Source organism: Rhineura floridana, chromosome 2 (genome assembly GCF_030035675.1).
Source record: "Rhineura floridana isolate rRhiFlo1 chromosome 2, rRhiFlo1.hap2, whole genome shotgun sequence".
NCBI lineage: Eukaryota > Metazoa > Chordata > Lepidosauria > Squamata > Rhineuridae > Rhineura > Rhineura floridana.
In genome coordinates this window covers 228,995,228-229,017,433 of record NC_084481.1, presented here as the reverse complement: position 1 = coordinate 229,017,433, position 22,206 = coordinate 228,995,228, and the positions used below count along the sequence as shown (strand labels likewise).

Here is a 22,206-nt window from a genome sequence, read left to right as displayed (position 1 = left end):
AGAGGTGTGTGTAAGTGTGCCTTACATGAGAAATAAAACTTGTGCCTCTAGCTGTTGAGAATTTGGGGACCACTTAAGCACTGGGAGGTTTAAATAAGGATATTTATCTTAAGACGATCTGAGCTGTAATCTTCAACCTTATAGGTTGGTGCAGTTGTTGAAACCAAGACGTCTGATGGATCCTTTCAAGAAGCCATCGTGAGTAAACTGACAGATGCAAGCTGGTATACTGTAGGTAAGCAGCTATCTTGTTTTACTTTCTGTGCCAAAGTAGGTGTCACTGGCACCAAGTTGCATATCAGTTCTCTTCAGTCGGACATACAGCATTTCTACTCTTTTTATAGCCTTCTGCTAAAATACGGTGTCTGGGTAAAACAAAACATTTAGCAATGGTTTAGAACTGGGAAGGTGGACTTGTAACCCACTTAACTATCTTTAGTTGATGTTGCTTGAAAACAACTGTTGACAGGTCAGGGGAAGAGCAGTGTTTCACCTGGGTGCTCTTTCTCAGAATATTGCAGCTGGGAGTCAGTAACCCTGATGATTGAACGTGGCATGTCCAAGTATTAGGAACAATGTGATCCTTCAGGGAGGAAAAAAACCCATGCACGTGAGGTGGTGCTTTCACTGGACCTGAAGATTTAGTGTAGGAATGGGAAACTTTAGACCCAGGAGATATACGTGGCCCTGCCTGGCTAGAATGTGTCCCTGAACTCTGGTGCTGCAGAAGGGATGAAGGGTAGCCAGGGATGAGTATGGAGAAACTAGCCTACTGTACAACAGCAAAATTCACTTTTATAGCTTTGTCCACTATGGCCTCTGTTCTGCCTAACTGGCATATAGCCCCAAGAAGATTGTCCAGAAGGGAATGTGGCAAACTGAAAAGGGTTCCCCTCCGTTATTTAGTGGTCTTCAGTATTAAGAAGTAACACATCAAAAATGTCAACTAGGTTGTTGACTTCATCCATGATCAGGACTATGTTACTTCAACTTATAGCTTGGGGGCCCGTTGTTTGAATGCCCAATCACATTAAAAATGGCTCCCTGAAATGTACAGAACCAGCATGTCTGCAAAAAGGGTTCTGGTCTAGTCTTCTCTAACGTTGTTGCATGTGTATGGAGTATCTTACTTGAGGGACAGGATTAAAATGTTAGACTTCCCCCCCACCTGCAGTCTGATGATTGAGCTGCAGATGCTTCATGTAGAGCTGCTGTATTTTGTTCCTTAATTATTGTTGAATTCAGGGGTGGGGAACCTGTGGGCCTCCCGATGTAGCTGGACTGCTGCTCCCATTACCCCTGACTCTTGGCCATGCCAGCTGGGGCTGATGGGTGTTGTATTCCACCAGCATCAGGAGGCCCTCAGGTTCAACATCACTGGTCTAAGTAAATCAAGTTTTGGGTTGGGAACTCAGCACCTTAGGAAAAACCAGGCTATGTGTTTCAAGTGTTTCAAGTAATTGCTTACCTACAGCTTGTCTTGACCAGCTTCTCCCAGTTCTTTTTTTTTTAGTGTCATAGTTAGACCTCCCTGTTGGAGCTGATTTTGAACAGGGGAAACAAGAGAAGTGGATTGTTGTGAATTCTGTCTTTAGTATGGTTATAGCTCAAGCCTATAAACAGCCACTTGTCTTGTCATTGGAGGGGTAAGAAACTGTGTCTGGCAGAAAGGCCTTTTAATTTTTTTAAATAGGTATATGTAGGCAGAGAGGCTAGTAATTTGTGTGGATCTAGTTGCAAGGCTTCTGGGAGGGAGTAAGGCCAAGATGGAAGATTTTGTCCTAATGTCTGTGTTACTGCAAACTATTCTAAGCTTGGAAGATAGAGTATGACGTTACACAAACAATTTTACTTGAAGCAAAGATACTGGAGAAAGTAATTCCCTTGGCTATTCTGAGCATTGCTACTAAGTTTCAAAATGTGCAGAATTGGTTTTGGCATGTGAACAGCTTCAGTGCTTTTGGACTTTAGAAATTATTTCAGAAATGCTATTGATTGCAATTGGCAGCAAAGTTATGTGGGCCAACATCTTTAACTTGTGTTAGATAAGGCTCTCTTCTTATGCAGGTAATGGATGGTGACAGCTCAGTGGTAGAGAACAGAATTTTTAGGCAGAAGATGCAAGGACTTAATCCTTGGTGTCATCAGTCACTGGGTTTCCAGCCTGAGACACTGGAGACTCATTGCCAGTTTGAGTGGATAATACCGGGTTTGGTGAAACAATGGTCTGGTTTGGTATTAGATACCTTCATTTATTCATTTTGCCCTCTGCCACTTACTTGCAAATTGGTAATTGCAGTCTATTTTAGAATGGAAAATAAAACATAACATTTTAAAAGTTTACCACTGGATTTTAAATAAAGCTGTAAGGTTTTTTGTGGGTTTTTTATTGAAGAGAACTTCTATGTTTACAATGCACTACATGTTATTGTTGAGATAATTGCATGGATTTTGAGCAATCTTCCATTCGAACAAAAGCTTATTTGTAAGTTGCCTCTTCTAAGAGGTTCCATAAGTACTTTGCATACTTAATTCTTGAGTAAATAAATACTTTATTTAGAGTATGAATCTTCTGGTTTGATTAATTTCCCCTTGGCTCTTCAGTCTAGACCATGTTTCCTGTCATATTCAGCAGCCCAAGCAGCTTCTTGAATATACTAGCCTTTTATCCTTTGCGTTATTGTTATTTAGCAGCTACTTTCAGGTTTCCAGATTAGATACCTAGGTTCTGGTTCTCATTTGGTATACTTATAGATGTGAATAGAATTGCAGCGTTAAGCTTCAGTGAATAGTTACCTTCACCTGAACAAGACAGCCAGTTTATAATGAATCCTTGTTTGGTTTGATTGTAGTGAGAGCAGGGAATGCTCAAGTCCATTAAGGAAAGAACACATACTCTTTGTGGTGGCGTATGCAGGGGGAATAAGTGACTTGGATCCTGACTGCTTGCTGGTGGGAGCTTCCCCAAGCGGAATTCTGCTCAGGTGATGCGTCGTCTTCCCGTAGAAGCAGGAGGCAACATTTGCCGATTTCTGCATGCAGCCTCTTACACCCTCTGAAAATCTGCTCTGGAGGATTGGGGAAAGGGTAACTTAGGACCCTAGTCAGAATCTTTACTTTTAGCAAACAAGTTATAAAAATATTAGCTGTGACCCAGAGATGAACACAATAAGATTTGTGGAACTTTGAATTTCTATTTTAGCAGTAGCTCGGCCTCCACACTGCAAGAGATACTGACATTTGGGTCTCTTTCAGTTGAGTAACTGTTTACATAATTGAAATGGAATTCACGACCACAAGATGGTCACTAGCTTAGATGGCTTTAAAAAAACAACACTACAACTTCATGGAGGATTGGTCTGTCCACAGCTAGTAGCCACATCTGTTGAAAGTGAACTACTCTGTCCAAAAGTAGTATACCTCTGACTACCAGGTGCTGGAGACAAATGAAGGGGTGATGGCCCTTCATCTTCATGCCCTCCTTGTAACCTCCAAGAGACACCTGGCTGACTGGTCTCGGAAATGGAAGATAGATAATAAGGCAGGCAGTTCATAAGTATATGATCAAAAGAGGTAATAAAAGCCATATGGCCTTCCAGTCAAAGATTTGAACTGTCTTTTGACAGCTGACAGAAAGCAGTTCTGTGTATTAAATAAATGGAAATTCAACCTGCCATTCTTAAAACGGGGTAGGCAGCATGGTGACTTCCAGATGTTGTATACAGCTCCCATCATCCATGACCTTTGGCCCTGCTGGGCTGAGAGGAGTTGGAGCCCATCATCTGAAGAGCCCCCATCTTGGCTACCTTTGCCTTAAGACATGGTTTAATGTATTGCCCAGATGCAACCGGTGCACCATATAATCTAGCTACGTACATATGAATACATTCCTGCCTCTAAGGAAGAATGGGGGAAGTCCACAAAGTAGGAAGGGAGCTATTGACTTCTTAAGCATCTTTAATTCAGTAAGTTGTAGATGCATTGCAATTACCTTTTATTGATAAGGAGAGGTCACTTTGGGACGTCGCTTTTTTCTGAGTGCACAAACACTGTTAAAAGGAGGTGAGGAAGGATCTTACGCTATTAACTCTTTTGGGTCTCCCTCACAGTCGGCTGGTGTGAATGTACTGCTGGCTCCTTACTAATTAAAAAAAAAAAAATCCTGCAGAGAGCCAGCATTTAAGTCAACTGTTGTTAGCAGGGGACCAGTGCTATCATACACAGAGTTCTGTTCATTGTACCACCGTCGTCAGCTATGCTGGCATGCAGACTATATGGCAATTGGATTATTCCTCCCTAGCTAATGAGACAGCTTGCTAGTTGACTTTAATTTTGCAACTCTTCCCTCCTCAGCATGAATTTACCACATCCAACTTTTTTATCTTTGCAAAATATAATTGCTGATTCTTAGGAAGCGTAAATTGCTACAGCTGTAATCCAGTGCATGCTTAGTGGAAGTAAACTGCATTGGACAGGAGCAGGGAGTCTGTGGCCCTTCATTTGTTGGACTTCAGGCTTGCATCAGCACCAGCCAGAATGGCCACTGGTCAGGAATGTTGGCAGATGGCCTTCTGCAACATTTTGGAAAGATTCAGGCTGGAAGAGAACGAGCTGTGAAAGGGGAAGTCCCCTGTACAAGTGTCACCTCAGCAATGCCCTTGACAGGTGTCCTCTCACCGTTAGCTCCATCATCTGCAGTGTTGGGCTAATATTTGCAGTCAAGAGTTTCCTCTAATTTTTCTGAAATGCCTACCCATCCCCCCCATTTTTCACACAAATGTTGGGCTAGGAATGGGGAAGCCCCTATTCAAAATCCCGTTAACTCTACAGCTTGATGTGTTACCATGGTCTACTCACTGTTTCTCAGCCTAGCCTTCTTGACAACATAGCTACACAGATGAAATGTCTGCGTTGGGGAGTGGGGAGCCAGCCCTGAGCTTGGTGGAAGAGCAGAATAGAGTTGTTGTCCTTTTGCAATCTTAGGGGTAGCCAACTTGGTGTCCTCCAGATGTTGTTGGACTCCAGCCCCCATCAGCCCCAGACAGCATGGGCCAAGAGCAGGAATGGTGGGAACTGCAGTGCAGGAGGACCATGTTGGCTGTTCCTGTAGACGAATGGTCCAATCATGTTTGGTAAGAATGCTTGGTTAATTCTCCCTTTTCTTGTTTCCCAGTGCTTTATTTTGCTTTTTGTTCTGTATATTTCAGTAAGAGAAATAGAGCATGGTAATAATATTGAGCTGGCTTACAGGAGTATATATAAAGTGCTTTGGAAATTGTAAAGCTGCAATACGAAAGCAAAGTGTCATTACTGTCTCTGACTCGGGATACTTCATGCTGGGAAAATATGGCCAAGTTCTGTTGGATGAAACACTAACAGTTCATGAGAGAGCCAAACAGTGGCACTGTGCTCTGCCAATTATTCTTCTAGGAATCCTTAACTTTTATGGCTTCTTGACTATGTACTCCTTTAAGAACAGCTATGTGTATTGAAAAGGTCATGCTCAGGGAGTCTTTAATTTGAAGTAGGCTGCACGTGAAGTAGATTAAAAAGAAAGGAGATTTAAAACAGCAAAGAATATTTCACTGGGGAAAAAGAGTAGAAGGTGATACAATGGAAATGTTTTTTTTAAAAGTATTGAGGAGCCAGATGCTTGTCCACCCTCTTTAATAATAATAATAATAATAAACTTTAATTTGTTAGTCGCCTATCTGTCCAATTTTTGGACACTCTAGGCGACTTACAGAAGCAACAAAGTACAATATACAATACAATAAATACAACCATATTCATCAGTTAAAACTAACATCAAAACATCAGTTAAAACATTACAAACTAATCTAGCTCAAAGTTCCTGTAGGCCTGCCTGAAGAGCCAGGTCTTTAACGCTCGTCGAAAACTCATAAAGGAGGGGGCATGTCGAAGATCGTAGGGGAGGGAATTCCAGAGGGTGGGAGCCACTACTGAGAACGCCCTCTCTCTGGTCCTCACCAGCCAAGCTGTTTTGGCCGGTGGGACCGAGAAGAGATCCTGCATGGCTGATCTTGTAAGGCGGCTCAATTGATGATACCCTCTTTGCAGTACCAACAAGATTGGTAGAAACAGAAAACTTAATCAAATGAAAGATACTATTTCTGTGACGTAATATTATGCTATTAAGTTGCTGTTGCACAATCTCACTCTATACTTGTATTGGACATCTTCCTTTTTAAAACAGAAGTGGATTTGATACATACTGGAAAGCATTGCTTTTCTCTCCTGCAGTGTGTCTTGACTGAATAGCTGGAATAGGGGAAATTGATGCAGTGTGACTGAGATGGGCTTACTCTGGTTTCTCACAGTGGCTAGCAAGAAAAGGAGGGCTGTGTAAAAGTTGTCAGTTACACATGACTCCTGCTGTATGTATGTAGTCCATGTCTCTCCCCAAAGCATTGCATTTGAACTGGAGCCCAAACATGCAACCTGTCCCCACTAGTAAAGGGGATGGATGCATCACAGGAACAAACCCTGTGTGTTCTGTGTGCAGCATGAAATGCATCAACTACATATAGGGACCATGTGCGAAGTGTCTCTGTGTTCATGTATTCTGCTTTCCAGTGGTCCAACATCTCTTGTTTTCCTGACTCCTGAGCATGGCCAATAAGTCTGATGATAGATAAAGGAACATCCAGCAACAAAAGCCATCCTACAAGGAATGTTTTTCCATGTTTCAAAATCTTTATGATAGAGTATCAAATCATGTTATTTTTTTTCATATGTGGTTGACTTGAAAATGACAATGTTTCTAAATCCATACATAATTGAGGAAATTTATGCTTTACTATTCTAATTCATAAGAATCAATAACCCTTAAACAAGACCAAAAAATCTACATAATTAAGTCGTATGTTAATAAGAACATAAGAACATAAGAAGAGCCTGCTGGATCAGGTCAGTGGCCCATCTAGTCCAGCATCCTGTTCTCACAGTGGCCAACCAGGTGCCTGGGGGAAGCCCACAAGCAGGACCCGAGTGCAAGAACACTCTCCCCTCCTGAGGCTCCCGGCAACTGGTTTTCAGAAGCATGCTGCCTCTGACTAGGGTGGCACAGCACAGCCATCACGGCTAGTAGCCATTGATATCCCTGTCTTCCATGAATTTGTCTAATCTTCTTTTAAAGCCATCCAAGCTGGTGGCCATTACTGCATCTTGTGGGAGCAAATTCCATAGTTTAACTATGCACTGAGTAAAGAAGTACTTCCTTTTGTCTGTCCTGAATCTTCCAACATTCAGCTTCTTTGAATGTCCACGAGTTCTAGTATTATGAGAGAGGGAGAAGAACTTTTCTCTATCCACTTTCTCAATGCCATGCATAATTTTATACACTTCTATCATGTCTCCTCTGACCCGCCTTTTCTCTAAACTAAAAAGCCCCAAATGCTGCAACCTTTCCACGTAAGGGAGTCGCTCCATCCCCTTGATCATTCTGGTTGCCCTCTTCTGAACCTTTTCCAACTCTAGAATATCCTTTTTGAGATGAGGCGACCAGAACTGTACACAGTATTCCAAATGCGGCCGCACCATAGATTTATACAACGGCATGATGATATCGGCTGTTTTATTTTCAATACCTTTCCTAATTATCGCTAGCATGGAATTTGCCTTTTTCACAGCTGCCACACACTGGGTCGACATTTTCATCGTGCTGTCCACTACAACCCCGAGGTCTCTCTCCTGGTCGGTCACCGCCAGTTCAGACCCCATGAGCGTATATGTGAAATTAAGATTTTTTGCTCCAATATGCATAATTTTACACTTGTTTATATTGAATTGCATTTGCCATTTTTCTGCCCATTCACTCAGTTTGGAGAGGTCTTTTTGGAGCTCTTCGCAATCCCTTTTTGTTTTAACAACCCTGTTCAAAGAACTAATTGTTACAATCCTGTGTTTTTTCTTTATTATGGTATCTTGTGCCCTAAATTGAGACAAGGGGATCAAGCTTTCAAGCTAAATGGAAAGCCATTATATGAATTAATACTGGTTCAAAGATGATGGGGCTTCTTCCTACAACAAGGATGGGGACCTTCCAGATGTTGTCTATCACTGACCTACACAAAAGTGAGAAAACAAATGTCTGTCTTAAAAAAAAAAAAAGCATGTGTCCTGAATTCAGGTTGCTAAACTTTCTTTATACTATAGTGAAGCTTTTTTTTTATTCTGTATGCTTCCAGGACATTAAAATGTTGTACAAATTCTAGAATGCCATCTCATAGCCCAGTCCTAATGCAGAACTGAACATGTCTGTGCCCCTTGAAATACGTGGGCTTAGATACCCCCAACTCTGCATAGGAAGTTACTTTGTGACAGCAAGGAGCTTTTGTTTTTTGGGGGGACAACCTGGGAGAGGATCATTGCAAGATTAGCCTCTCTATATTTTCTCCCATCTAATGAAGTTAAGATATGGGGCATTCCTAAGAGTCACACCTGCATAAGGAGGAAGTTATTTACCAAGCAGCGTGCAACTTGCTTGTAGTCACAATTCGCATTTCAATATATACTTTAGCCTTGAGAGCCAAAAGTAGACTGGAGTTCCTTCAAGACAGAATCAAAGCAGATTTAACACTTTGTTTGGCTTGTCTTTCATTTAACTATTTTTTCTGATGTGAAGACTTAGCCCTGCACCAGCTTCGAACATCAATGATGGAACTCTTCAACCACACATCCTCATGTGTTAAAAATTGGACTTTAATTAAATGCATGGATCAGGCAGTTCTAAGATCTGTGAAGCCGTTCCTCTGCCCCTAAGCAGAATAATCCCATGTGGCTGCCGAAGAGAGATTTCCCATCCTTGTTTAACCTTTAAGCCAATTGCATGGGCTGCTGCATCTTACAAAACAATCAGTTCTGAACAAGTGCATCAGAGTAGGTTTGTTGTTATGTGCCTCCAAGTCAACTACGACTTATGGCGACCCTATGAATCAGCGACCTCCAACAGCATCTGTCATGAATCACCCTGTTCAGATCTTATACGTTCAGGTCTGTGGCTTCCTTTATGGAATCAATCCATCTCTTGTTTGGCCTTCCTCTTTTTCTACTCCCTTCTCTTTTTCCCAGCATTATTATCATGTCTTCTCATGATGTGTCCAAAGTATGATAACCTCAGTTTCATCATTTTAGCTTCTAGTGATAGTTATGGTTTAATTTGTTCTAACACCCAATTATTTGTCTTTTTCGCAGTCCATGGTATGCACAAAGCTCTCCTCCAGCGCCACATTTCAAATGAGTTGATTTTTCTCTTATCCGCCTTTTTCACTGTCCAACTTTCACATCCATACATAGAGATCGGAAATACCATGGTCTGAATGATCCTGACTTTAGTGTTCAGTGATGCATCTTTGCATTTGAGGACCTTTTCTAGTTTTCTCACAGCTGCCCTCCCCAGTCCTAGCCTTCTTCTGATTTCTTGACTATTGTCTCCATTTTGGTTAATGACTGTGTTGAGGTATTGATAATCCTTGACAAGTTCAATGTCCTCATTGTCAACTGTAAAGTTGCATAAATCTTCTGTTGTGTTGGTAGGTAGCTATTCAGAAATACTGAGGAAATGCAGAGGTGGCTCATTCTTTTAATTCTTTTCCTACTGGATCATAACAAAGTTTTTGACCCTCAGCCCACCCACCTCTCTCACACCTCTCCACCCACACGTGCACACTTTGATTATAGTAGGAGTCCTTGGTACTTGCAGTTCATACTTTCCCCTCCCTGGCAACTGCTTCTGGAGATTGCAGCCTCAACTGTGGTTGATTTGTTCATGTCGCTGGCTTCCTCGTAAAGAACAATTTCTGTTCTTTGAAAGGAGGTGCCTGTATGATGTTTTAAGTGCAAGATCTGGGTGGTAGAATTTATGATTTGGTTAGCAAATCAATTGGAAAGGGGTTGGAATTGTTGATCTTGGGCTTGTGAAGAAAGGAAGGTGATTCCAACAATTGTATTAGGGACATTCACTCTTCTATCTTCCTTATGTATTAATATGTGTAAGATACCGGTCTCTGCCCAGCTCAAGATAAATATGCAGTTAAGGCTGAATCCAGCTGAGGTATACTCAGAGTAAATCCACTGAAATTAATGTTCCTAGGTTACTCATGCCAATCATTCTCAATGGGTCTGCTCTGAGTAGGACTAACATGAGATGCATACCGTAGTGTTTTGCCTTGTGGTGGGTGTATGTGTGTTCTTCCCAGCAATTTTTTTCTCAGGCATATTATTTCCTGGTTTAGGCTCCAAGACTATCCCCATTTACCTGGGAGCAAGCCCTACTGAATTCAGTAGGATTTACTTCAGAGCAGACATGGTTAGGATTGTAGTATTAGCCTATTTTTAAAAAATATGCTGAATTGTCATAGGTATGCTTGATTTTGAAAACTTTTGTTTGGGAGGTGGGATCTTAGGGCTTATACCAAAATTTAATTTTGGTTATGGTTTGTGGAGTGGGAAGGTAGAAGGAATATGTTTGGAGAGAAAAATTGTAACCAAAGGGAATATCTTCCTCCAAGGGAAGAAACTCAAGACCGCCATATCAGTTTATTTGAATCTGCAGCAACATGCATCTTCTAGTATTTTGATTTGTTGTGAACTTTAAATTTGTCTTGCTTGTCCTCTATTTTTTCCTCATGAGAAGTGCACAGCATACTTGGCTTAGATACCTGTAGTAGGCTCCTGTATCTTGTTAGCTGTTCTATCTAAGTCTCTCAAGTGAACTTACTTTTCCAAGCCTTTGAGAGAGTTTCTCCATGTCCATGGTTAAAATATTCCCAGTGAAGGGGGGAGGGATATCAGCTGATAAAGCCTGACTTGTGTCTCGGGCAGGAGAGCAAGTGCATTGGTTGAAGGGGAAGAAAGCACAGCTGCATGTTGACATACTTAAAGATGCCCTAATGAGGGTCTCTTAGAAGCAATTCTTCCGCTTTTCAGAAATGAGAAGGCTCTGTCAATGGACTTCTTCCTCAAACAAAAGACATGGAGGTGTGTAGCTGCATGAGATATGTCAGCAACTCTATACTCTGAAGCGTGGTCCAGTCAGAGTGATTCAAGCGAAACTTGGAAAGAGGATGAGTTTGCTGCTTTCCCTTTAACAGCTGCTCATGCTTCCTTACAGCAGCCCACTTCAAATAAAGAATGCTGGTTTTAACTCGGGGAAGGCTGACTTGTGGTCGCCTTGCCCCCAGCAACTTCATATGTGCTACAAGCTGGGAAGGGTTAAAATTGCCATAGTGAACCTTTTATGGTATCAAGATATTGTCGGTGGAATAGAAAATCAAATCGTATCTCCATTTCAGGTTAAAAATCCTTAAGGGGTAAATAACACCACTGCTTGTGTCCTGATGGAAGCAGAGAAATTGTTATTGACTCTTTGAATTGAGAATTACTGATCAAGTGATATAAATTATTACAAATTACAGGATTATATGAGATGTAGTTTTGAAAGTAAATTGGAGCAGGAACCAGGAGAACAGTTTGTTGCAGAAGAATGGGCATGGTTATATAATAATGTGTCAAGCAATCTTATTTCAGCAACATTAGAAGAAAATTATCAAACATTCAAACTTTGCTGGTATTTGGCCCCTATTTGTTTGTGTGTGGAAATGCATTCCATACATATATATTGCATTAATCTATCACACTGTGCTGCAGTGGTGAAGGACTGCTTCCAATTTGCTGCTTGAGGTGGTCTTTTCGGGAAGTGCATTGATCTCCCATTTTTGCACATGCATGCGCTTTCTTTCTTCAGCTTTACAACATTAAGCATATGTGTCCCTAACAAAGGAAGATTTCATCCTTTGTTGGAATATTCCATAGTAATATGGGCCAGAAATGTGTATGATGGGGCGCAGACAATTGTTGGAAACGCCAAATGCTGCAGCCTTAGTGAAACCAAGCAAGCGCAGCAGCAACTTGGAAGGAAGACCTTTGAGAGCTCTGTATAAGAGCAGTATATTCATAAACAAGCGTAATTTTTAAAAAAGGGAGATTGTATGACAAAGTGAGAGGTACATAAACTTACACTAACTTTTGAAGCCACATGCCAGAAACTTTTGACAGTGTTGATAATTCTAAGTCTCTTGAAGTATGGTGAGAAAACAGCTGAAGCCTAACTCCTCCTAGGAATTCTGTTTAGTTTAATAGTTGAATGATTGCTGCTTTCCATTTATCTGCCTTTTCATATAAAATGGTTTCCCTTTTTACATAATATTTGTCGGTTTGGATTTGTTTAGTTTTTGACGATGGTGATGAGAGGACATTGAGACGGACATCGTTGTGTTTGAAGGGAGAGAGGCACTTTGCAGAAAGTGAGGTAGGGGCTATTTAACTCTAAACCTGCAAGTTTAACTCTTCTTTTTTGGATTGGAAAATTAGCAGGCTGTCATATTTTTCTCTCTTTCTCTCCTAGACGCTTGACCAACTGCCACTAACAAATCCAGAGCATTTTGGAACGCCAGTGATTGGGAAGAAATCCAACAGAGGAAGGAGATCCTCTCTTCCTGTGTGAGTGTTTTGTGATATCTTCTTTTGCTAATAGTATTACTGGGGTTTTCTCAGACTTAATCCTTCCTCTGCTTTGCAGCGAGTCAGGCAGATTTTGGCCTTCAGTGATGAACTTAGAATAGGTGTGTCTCCTCTGCAAGGAGCAGATAGTTGTGGAAATGTACTTCCTGATTTGCTGGGTGACTTTAACGTGCATGCCGAGGCCGCTCTCATAGGAGCCCCTCGGGATTTCCTGGAAACCATGGCTTCCTGGGAACTGTACCTAAGTAATACTGGGCCCACCCATGTAGCCGGTCATGCTCTCGACCTAGTATTTGTCCTGGGAGAGGAGAGAAGTGGTCTGAAGTTGGGAGTGATTCATGCCACTCCTGTGTCATGGTCAGACCACTACCTGGTAAATATGGACTTCTCGTTGCCATGCCCCCTCCGCAGGGGTGAAGGACCTACTAAAATGGTCCGCCCCAGACGCCTGATGGATCCGGATGGATTCCTGACTGCGCTTGGGGAATTGGAACCTGCTGAAGGTCACCCGGTCGAAACCCTGGTGAAGGAGTGGAATGTGGGGATCACCAGGGCATTAGACCAGGTGGCTCCGAAACGTTCTCTCCCCCTGAATAGAACTCAGCTAGCTCCATGGTATACACCGCGGTTGCGTAGCTTGAGACAGGAGGTGAGACGACTAGAGCGCCGGTGGCGGAAATCCCGCTCCGAAGATGTCCGGACACAGGTTAGAGCAGCAGTAGCTGCCTACCAAGTGGCAATAAAGGTAGGAAAGAAGGCTTTCTTTGCTGCCTCTATTGCGTCTGTGGAGTGTTGTCCCAGGAGGCTGTTCCAGGTGGTCCGAAGCCTGGTTGGTCCAGTTGCTCAGGAACCCTTGGAACAGTCAAAGGCCTCCTGTGACCTATTAGCAAAACACTTCGCTGATAAAATCGAACACTTACGGAGCTCGATCCCGCGCACCGTGGACACAGTCGATGAACCAGAGTTGGCCAGTTGCAAGCTGGTAAATTGGGATCGGTTTCGGCTTCTCCCTTCTGAGGAAGTGGACAAGGTGCTTTCATCTGTGAAGCCAACCACTTGTCTTACTGATCCTTGCCCTTCGTGGCTCCTTGTGAGCTGCAGAGAGAAATTGGGCGAGGGGATCAAAGCGGTGGTAAACGCATCCTTGAAAGAGGGTGTGATGCCATCAGCCTTCAAGGAGGCAATTGTAAAGCCCATCTTAAAGAAGCCCTCCTTGGATCCCCAAGTGTTAGATAACTTCCGCTCAATTTCGAATCTACCATTTCTGGGCAAGGTCATTGAGCGAGTGGTGGCCAACCAGTTGTCAGCACACTTGGATGAAACGGATTATTTGGATCCATACCAATCGGGTTTCAGGACTGGTCACGGAACTGAAACAGCCTTGGTCGCTCTGGTTGATGATTTGAGGAGGGCATTAGATAGGGGAGAATCCACCTTTCTTGTCCTCCTCGATCTCTCAGCGGCTTTTGATACTGTCGACCACAGTATCCTTCTGCTTCGCCTGGAGGGATTGGGAATTGGAGGCACTGTATTACAGTGGTTCCATTCCTTTCTCTCCGACAGGTACCAACAGGTAGCGTTGGGGGAGGAGGTATCAGACCCTTGACCTCTCAATTGTGGTGTGCCACAGGGCTCTATCCTCTCTCCCATGCTATTTAACATCTATATGAAGCCGCTGGGAGCAATCATCAGGAGATTTGGGCTGCAGTGTCATCAATATGCGGATGACACTCAGCTCTATCTCTCGTTTAAATCTTCACCAGAGTTGGCTGTGGAGACCTTGTCCAAGTGCCTGGAATCCGTGAGTGGATGGATGGGAAGGAACAAGCTGAAGTTGAACCCTGATAAAACCGAGGTACTACTTGTGGGGGACAAGAGAAGGTTGGGTGACATTGACCTGAAGTTCAATGGGGTGAGTTTATCCCTAAAGGACCAGGTCCGCAGCCTTGGGGTTGTGCTTGATTCCAGGCTGTCCATGGAGGCTCAGATTTCGGCAGTGAGCCGGGCAGCCTGGTACCAACTACACTTCATACGAAGGCTGCAACCCTACCTTCCTGTTCATCAGCTCCCACTGGTGGTACACGCCCTGATCACCTCTCGTTTGGACTACTGAAAACGGTCCGGAAATTACAACTGATACAAAATGCGGCGGCTCGACTACTTACGAATAGTCGCCGCCGAGATCACATCACACCAGTGTTGTTCGACCTACACTGGCTTCCAGTTGTTTTCTGAGCCCAATTCAAGGTGTTGGTATTGACCTTTAAATCCCTATACGGTTTCGGCCCAGTTTATCTCACGGAGCGCCTTCAACGCCACCAATTATGCCGCCCGACAAGATCGGCCACACAGGGCCTTCTCTCAATCCCGCCAACAAAAACAGCCAGATTGGCGGGTACAAGAGAGAGGGCATTCTCAGTGGCGGCCCCCACTCTTTGGAACTCCCTCCCACAAGATCTCCGGCATGCCTCTTCCCTAAATGTATTTCGGAAAGCCTTAAAGACCTGGCTTTTTCAGCAGGCCTTCGGGGTATCCGGGGAGGGTTAATCGATATAATTGTAATGCCTCCTACCCAGTTTTAATATTGTTGTTGTAGATCTATTGTTTTTATTGTATTACTGTATTTTATTAATTGTATTTTAATAATTTTGTAAGTCGCCTAGAGTGGCCATTGGCCAGATAGGCGACGAAGAAATTAAATTTATTATTATTATTATTATTATTTGGTCTAAACTTCTGCTACTTCTAAGCATTCATTTAATGTCACTAGTGTGATAGACCATGAAGAAATTAAAGCACAGGCTGCCATCCAAAGAGCTACTATATCCTCTCTCTCGGTCACATCATAAACTGTTTCTGAAATCCCCTAATTTTCAAGAGATCTGCCTTTCACCATACAAAACACAAAGAACACACCACGCACAAGTCCAAAGTTCCCTCAGAAGTGTAGGTTGCCGATTTCTTTGGATCTAGGCCAGAAGGTGACAGCCTTTAGCCACAGTGTATGTACAGCTCCTGAGGTGAAGAAGTAGCTTGGGCTTCCCTTGTCTCTACTTCTCTTGGTTTCTTCTGAAACAAAAACATGCTTTCTGTGGAAAGAACTTGAGGGTCTCATTGCTTGAGGGAGCTGTGAAAATGATTGAGAAGCAGAGCGACAGGAAGCATCAAGGGCTTGAGTCTTGAGCAAGGCAGTAGGTATTCCAGAGTTCAGCACAAGTGTAATGTGTCTGATGAAGCTGCACGCTGGGCATCTTGGGGCTTTATTTTTTTTTTCTTTTATAAGTTTATTGGTCGTATTGCTGTGAAGACAGGCTTGAAAACGTGCTAGAGGAAGAAACCTGAGTGATCAGAGGGCAGGGCTTCAGTGCCCTGCAAAGCTCCTTACTATTCAGGAACTAACGGAAGCTGAAACTGATTATACAGAAATATTCATACTTTGTATAATCTACATAATTTATATCACGGCAGACCAGCTTTTCTGGTAGGACTTGGGGTATTTTTGGTGCACAAGTATTTTATTTTTTCAATCTTTTAATAGATTTCTTTAAAAAAACTATAGGAAGCATAAAATAACTAAAAATGTAAAAACATTTTACAATATATAAATAAACGGAAGTTGAGGCCAATCTTCCAAATTAATAAGAGATGCAGGCTTTATTTTGAAAAGGGGCATAGAGAGCATGGGGCTGTCTTGTGAATAAAAAAGGCATGGAGGTGGGAGTGGTAGAAAAATACAAAACAAGTGGCAGGATATAAGCTCGAGTAGAAAGAGCAAGAATGGAGTATAAGAAAAGACAAGGGAGGAGATGAAGTTGGGGTAGATAAGTGTTTTTCAAAGTGAGGACTACTGCTTTAAGGAGCTTGATGCTTGACTCAAGTTTCCTTATCAGTAAGAAATATTGGAGATCTATTATTGGAGGTGCTGAACTGTACAACTAATTGTTGAAATGGAGATGCTATCAGTGGTGGGTCTTAGGCAAAGTCTTAGCTTTACTTGGAAATGTTACAGTCCTAACGGATGCAAGGGATCCAGTGTGCTGCCAGGGTTGATGGAGATACCTGTGAACATAACAGAACCTATCCCCGTGGATCCTCTGGATTGTAGCCTGGTTGTTCAACACATGGAGCAGCGGCGTACAAGTTAAAGGTCTTGAAGCAATATGCATGTATTTCGGCATAGGATGATTCTTGAGTAGCTGGCATTCCATTTTGTGTTAAGCCATTTCCCACAAAGTATGGAGGTTGCAAAGCAAGAGCTCTTGAAGTACTGAACCCTCATAGTGGCTGCGATGAGGTATTATTCTCTTTTTACCAGTTAATCTCTGCATTCAGGTTATCTAAATCACTGTTTGTTAATCCTCTAGCAATGAAGATGAAAAAGAGGAAGAAAGTAGCGAGGAGGAGGAGGAGGATAAGAGGCGTCTTAATGATGAATTGCTTGGTAAAGTTGTCAGTGTAACATCGAGCTCTGAGGAGGCAGAATGGTATCCAGCTTTGGTGAGAGAAATATTTAGGCCATTGTTGATAGGATACAAAAAATAAACACTATTCAACAGGGAGGGGGTCTAGACCTTCATCCGGGCAAAACTCTAGATTTGGGTATGATTTACCTTTGTGATCCTGTTCAACAAAGATGTGAGAGTTTAAGCAATAATAATAATGTCTCCTGTGGCCCCTGTCCAAGCTTGAGGAGATGCTGTTTCGTAACTTCTTTGAAAAAACAGAAAAAGTAATGTAATAAGTGCTTCAAAAATTATTTCCAACTAAGTATTCATTGAAGTAAATCTTACGTTCTTGGTTAATGTAACTCTGTCACATTCACTTCCAGCAGAAAGGCAGGCTCTACTGGTCCACTGTATGGAATGCAAATCTTACTGTTAAAAATGTTAGGTGGAAATAAATATTATTTCCAACTGAACTTGTTTCCATGTCACCTGCATTGTCTTTGAGGTCCTTCTGTAAGCTCATGGCTGCTTCCTCTAGTTCGCAGCTGATCATGCCCATATATATAGTACTTAGGAAAAAAGTTCAGCGTGATGTAACCCAACTTTGTTTTCTTGTAGACTGTGTTTTAGATTTTCTATTTTATATATTTCCTGAACAAGGGTGCATACTACTTGGCTGTTGAAACAATTACAATGCAATTAAAAATGCTTTTAGGATTTTTAGATTTGTTTCGATGATCATGATATTGATCACCAACACCCTCCTAAAAGCATTTTTGTCTAAAACCACCGTATGTATCCAGACATTCAGTAATTGCCCCTGATGAAGGCTGTATATTGTTAGCTGAAACGTGTTGGACTTTTTACAAAATCTTTTTAAAAATACACGCTCCTCATTAAACTTTTGGTATTTTCCTACCTACGTTTTTCTTTCGTCATTCTGGGGCACACACACCCCTCCATTCCGTCTTATTGAATGACACCCACTCTTTTGTTACTATTGAAGGAGCTGACCTGGAACATTGGTCCTTCTAGCTCAGTACTGTCTATACTGACAGGCGGTGGCTCACCAGGGTTTCAGGGCAGGGAGTCTTTCCTTGCCATACCTGGAGATGCCAGGGATTAAACCTGGTGCATGCAGAGCCGCTGTGCTACCACTGAGCTATGGCCCTTCCCCAATTAAAACTCTGTAAACCTGAGCATGCTTGATCTTAGAAGTCATTACAGATACATATGTAATTTCATAGCTGTGCTTGTTGGGGGGGGGGAGGATTGTAGATCTTGGCTCCGGTTGTTGATGGAAACTTCCTAGATAGCCTGTCTTCTGTATGAAGGGGATATAACCTTTATATAACCCCTATTCTAAAACAGTTGCATCGGTTGCCAGTTTGCTTGTGGGGTGAACAGAAGGTGCTCACGCTAGTGTATAAAACCCTTAAACAATTTAAGCCCCAAATATCTGCAAAACTGTCTCCTTCCCTACCAACCCTCTGCCACCCTCAGAAGTTCCGGCAATGGTGTGGTCTTGGAGAGGGTCTTCTCTGTGGCAGCCTCCCCACAGAGCCCCGGCACCATCACTGTAGACTTTTTGGTGAGTGCTGAAGACACACCTCTTTATCCTGGCTGACACCTCAGATGTATGTTTTCAGGACGCACCCTGTTCCTGTGATTGTAATTTGATTTAATTGTTTTTAATATTGAATTTTAAAATGTTATAACCCACCTTGAGACTTGCTGGTGGAGGGCAAATAATAACCATAACCATAATTTAATAGTATGACTACCTGGTTGGGTCAGATCAAACTCCACTTAGTCTATCATTTGCTTTCTGACAGTAACTAACCCAGTGCCACGTAGTATGTGTAGATGGTGGCCTTTCCCCAAGTTTGCTGGCAACATCAGGTATTCAGAGGTATACGGTCTCTGAAAATATTTAGCTATAGCTTATAAGCATTGTGGCATCTATCTTTCAGGAATTTGTTCACTCCTTTTTAAAAACCTTTTAAACTTTAGGCTGTTACTGCATCTTATGGAAGTGAATTCCATATCTCATTGTGTGAAATACTTTGTGTCTCTCTTGAGTTTACTGCTAACTTAGTAGGGTGATCTCCGGTGCTGTGAGAGATGAACAAAGATTTATCTCCCCACAGAGTCATTACATAGTGGATTTCTTCTGGAAAATTAAGTGCTGCTATTGGGAGTTGCTATAACAGAGGAGAGAAATGATGTATGAAAGCTGACTTCTTCCTTGATAGCAAGAATTTTTTAAAATCCAAAATGAAATGTGTTTTATTTGAAACTTCAGGTCTTATCTCCCAGCTGCAGTGATGACACTGCAGTGAAAAAGGACCAGTGTTTAGTTCGATCTTTTGCAGATTCCAAATTGTGAGTAATTTTCCTACACTTCGCTGTCTCAGACCTGTGCTGTGTGTCAATGAACAAGTTAAAGTTCAAAGATTTAACTCTGCCTTCCAAAGTCAAAACCTTTTCTACATGGTTCTATTCTCCGGATTTAATGCAGGGATGGTATAATTAAGGTAGCAGTCTGAACAGCTCATAAGTGATCATGAGGGACTTTAACAGGATATTCCGAAAGCTTAAGCATGAATCTTATGGAAGACTTTAGTCATTGTCAACATGATCAATTGTTTGTTTCAGTTTGGTACAGAATGTTTCCTTGCATTTTACAGCCTTTAAATTTTGGGCTGTTAGCTATTAGTGTAGGTGTGAAGCAAAAGGAAAGAAAGAAATGAAATGGTGCTGGGAATATTTACAATCCAGTTACTATTTATCTTTTTCCTACTTTAAAATTATCTGAGATGGAATTTTCGAAAGAGTTCTTCAGGCTCACCCCAACCCCACATTCAGAAAAGTCTCCTGTTGAGCAATAACCAGTTAAGAGTCTAAACTCACTAAGACAATTACAAGATATTTCATGTGCATCTGTTCCCCTTATTTTTTAATAATAATAAATAACAATTTTAATAAGAACTGATTATTTTGGCTATGTCATTAAGTTACATTGCTGCTGACTTCCATGCACAGAGCAACTTATTACTTACCTATTTGTAATGGGGTACTTGTCTTGGTGAAGCTGTCTTTAGGTGAAGGCAGGTCGTTCGTCTGAGTTGAGCATCTGAACTCTATTTGAGAAGAGAAATAAAGAGGCAAATACATTGAAGGATGTAGTCCTGTTCAGAGACATATGTAAAGGAGTTGTTGGCTAATGAAATAATTTTTGTGCCTTTTTAACCAATAATACGGGTTTTGTTTTTAATAAATGCGTATTACCAAAATTTAAATATAGATCCTTTTTTGAGCTTATAAAGGAAGATGAGTGACAATTCAATAAAACCTATTACTTGTTAGAAGGAAAGACTATAATTAAAAAGGTTATATCTGTGTCAACATTTTTATATTGATTACTTTGCACTTACTGTTTGCTGCTGTGAGCATCCTTTTGGAAGGAAATGTGGGGTACAAACACTAAATGAAATGAATATTTTACTTTGTGTGTGTGTATTTATTTATTGAATTTATATCCCACCCTTCCTCCTGAGTGAACGCAGCGATTGCATACCAGATACAAAATGAACTAAAGCTCTAGTTCATTTAATGATGAAGGCTTACAGCCCTAACATAACCCTATAACTCATTAATTAGTGTAAGTGCATGTATGTGAACATGAACCAGAGGAATTTCAGATTACTTAAGACAGTACTGCATCACTTGAATTAAATCATGCAAAGATAACTTTGATATAGATGGATGATGCATGCACATAGGTGAATTTTATTACATTTAAACATTGGAATAACCTGTTCAGCAGCTTAAGAATGGAGATTGGTATACATGTACACTGTAGGTGACAAAAATTGCACAAACAAAGGAAAGTTTTGTTAAAAAACAAAGGGCTATCAGGAAATGTAACTGAGTCTGCTTTGTGCCAAATATAATCTAATTAAACAATTCTCTTGCAGTTACTCAGTAGCAAGAAAGGACATTGAGGAATTAGACATCCTAAACATTACAAAACCAGAGTTGTCTTCGCGAACAGGTAAATTTCAGAAGTTACTGTTTAGATGACTAATGCAAATTAGTTATGCGATATATTAGTTTTAAAATACTCCTTCATTAAAATGTCAATACATATGGAATGCCAATATAATAACTGGTATGGCACATCAATCCCAGTTATTGAGGGTAGGGGTAATTAATTTCCAAAAGATTTTTTTCCAAAGAATGGTGTTTAGGATAACAATCTTACACCTTGATTCCGATTAATCCCTTTGATTTCAGTAGCGATTCCAAGTTTATTCTGCTGAAATCCATTGGATTTAGCTGTGAATGTGTAGACTTTGAGGGACAAATCCTTACCATGGAGTGCTGGATATTGTATTTCTGCAATCAGCATATTTTCTTTTCCTCTACACTGCAAGCTTTTCAGAGAGGAAAGCCATATGGTCTTGAGGCAGGACTATCCAATGCTTATGCAGGCCTTAGTCTTGTAGAAGATTGAAGCATGACAGTAATGCATTTGCAGAGTAAGGGAGTGAGTGACCAGAAGGCAGGCCTGTTCACACAGTACAAAAGAAGGGAGGGACCTTAATAATTATGGCCCTAATTGCACACAACATGCAACTGTGTGTACCCTGACAGATACTCTTTATTATGAACAGCACCTTTGAGAGGAAGGTGCTTGAAGTGGAGAAGAGTGAGGGGGTGGTGCTTAATATTTTCTCCACTTGCTGTTTTTCCATTGCAATTCCCCTTGCCCAGCAGCCTTTCTGTCTGTGGAGTCACAGATCGTGTGTTTGCAAGGGAAAACAGATGTCAGAAAGCTTATGTGTGAGAGTGACAGGTGGAGTTGCAATAGGAAAGTGTTAGTTAATGAAAACCTTCCCCCCCACACACCCTACTTATCTGTTCCCACCCAAAGCTGCTTTGCCTGATAATGGACCATTAGTTGATATTTTATTAAGTGTTTGTATTTAATCTGTAGATGGGTCCTTTGTGATATGGATGATGCCAGTTTCTGAAGTGCAAAAGTGTTGGTGGCAGTTTATACAGATTGCAAGGAGCTGTGCTCCTAGTAGAGCAAAATAATCCATGTTGACCTTTAGTAGTCGGAAGTGCCACAAGAACCAGGGGTTTGTGGCATGTCTGGATGTGAGCATTGGTGCCCATAAACCTAGCCATAAGTCAGTTTGTGCTCCAT

The 22,206-nt window shown here is 41.7% G+C and overlaps 1 protein-coding gene across 3 annotated transcripts in view; it reads left to right on the top strand.

Annotated features, from left to right (window-relative positions):
* ARID4A (AT-rich interaction domain 4A) overlaps window positions 1–22,206 on the top strand; it is a 71,482-nt gene that overhangs the window by 7,083 nt on the left and 42,193 nt on the right. For all 3 annotated transcript variants that reach the window (XM_061612457.1, XM_061612456.1, XM_061612454.1), the window contains exons 5-10: window positions 145–235; window positions 12,252–12,331; window positions 12,428–12,522; window positions 16,908–17,040; window positions 19,294–19,373; window positions 20,969–21,045. In XM_061612457.1, the coding sequence (XP_061468441.1) occupies window positions 145–235; window positions 12,252–12,331; window positions 12,428–12,522; window positions 16,908–17,040; window positions 19,294–19,373; window positions 20,969–21,045 (556 nt within the window). The remainder of the gene's footprint in view (window positions 1–144; window positions 236–12,251; window positions 12,332–12,427; window positions 12,523–16,907; window positions 17,041–19,293; window positions 19,374–20,968; window positions 21,046–22,206) is intronic.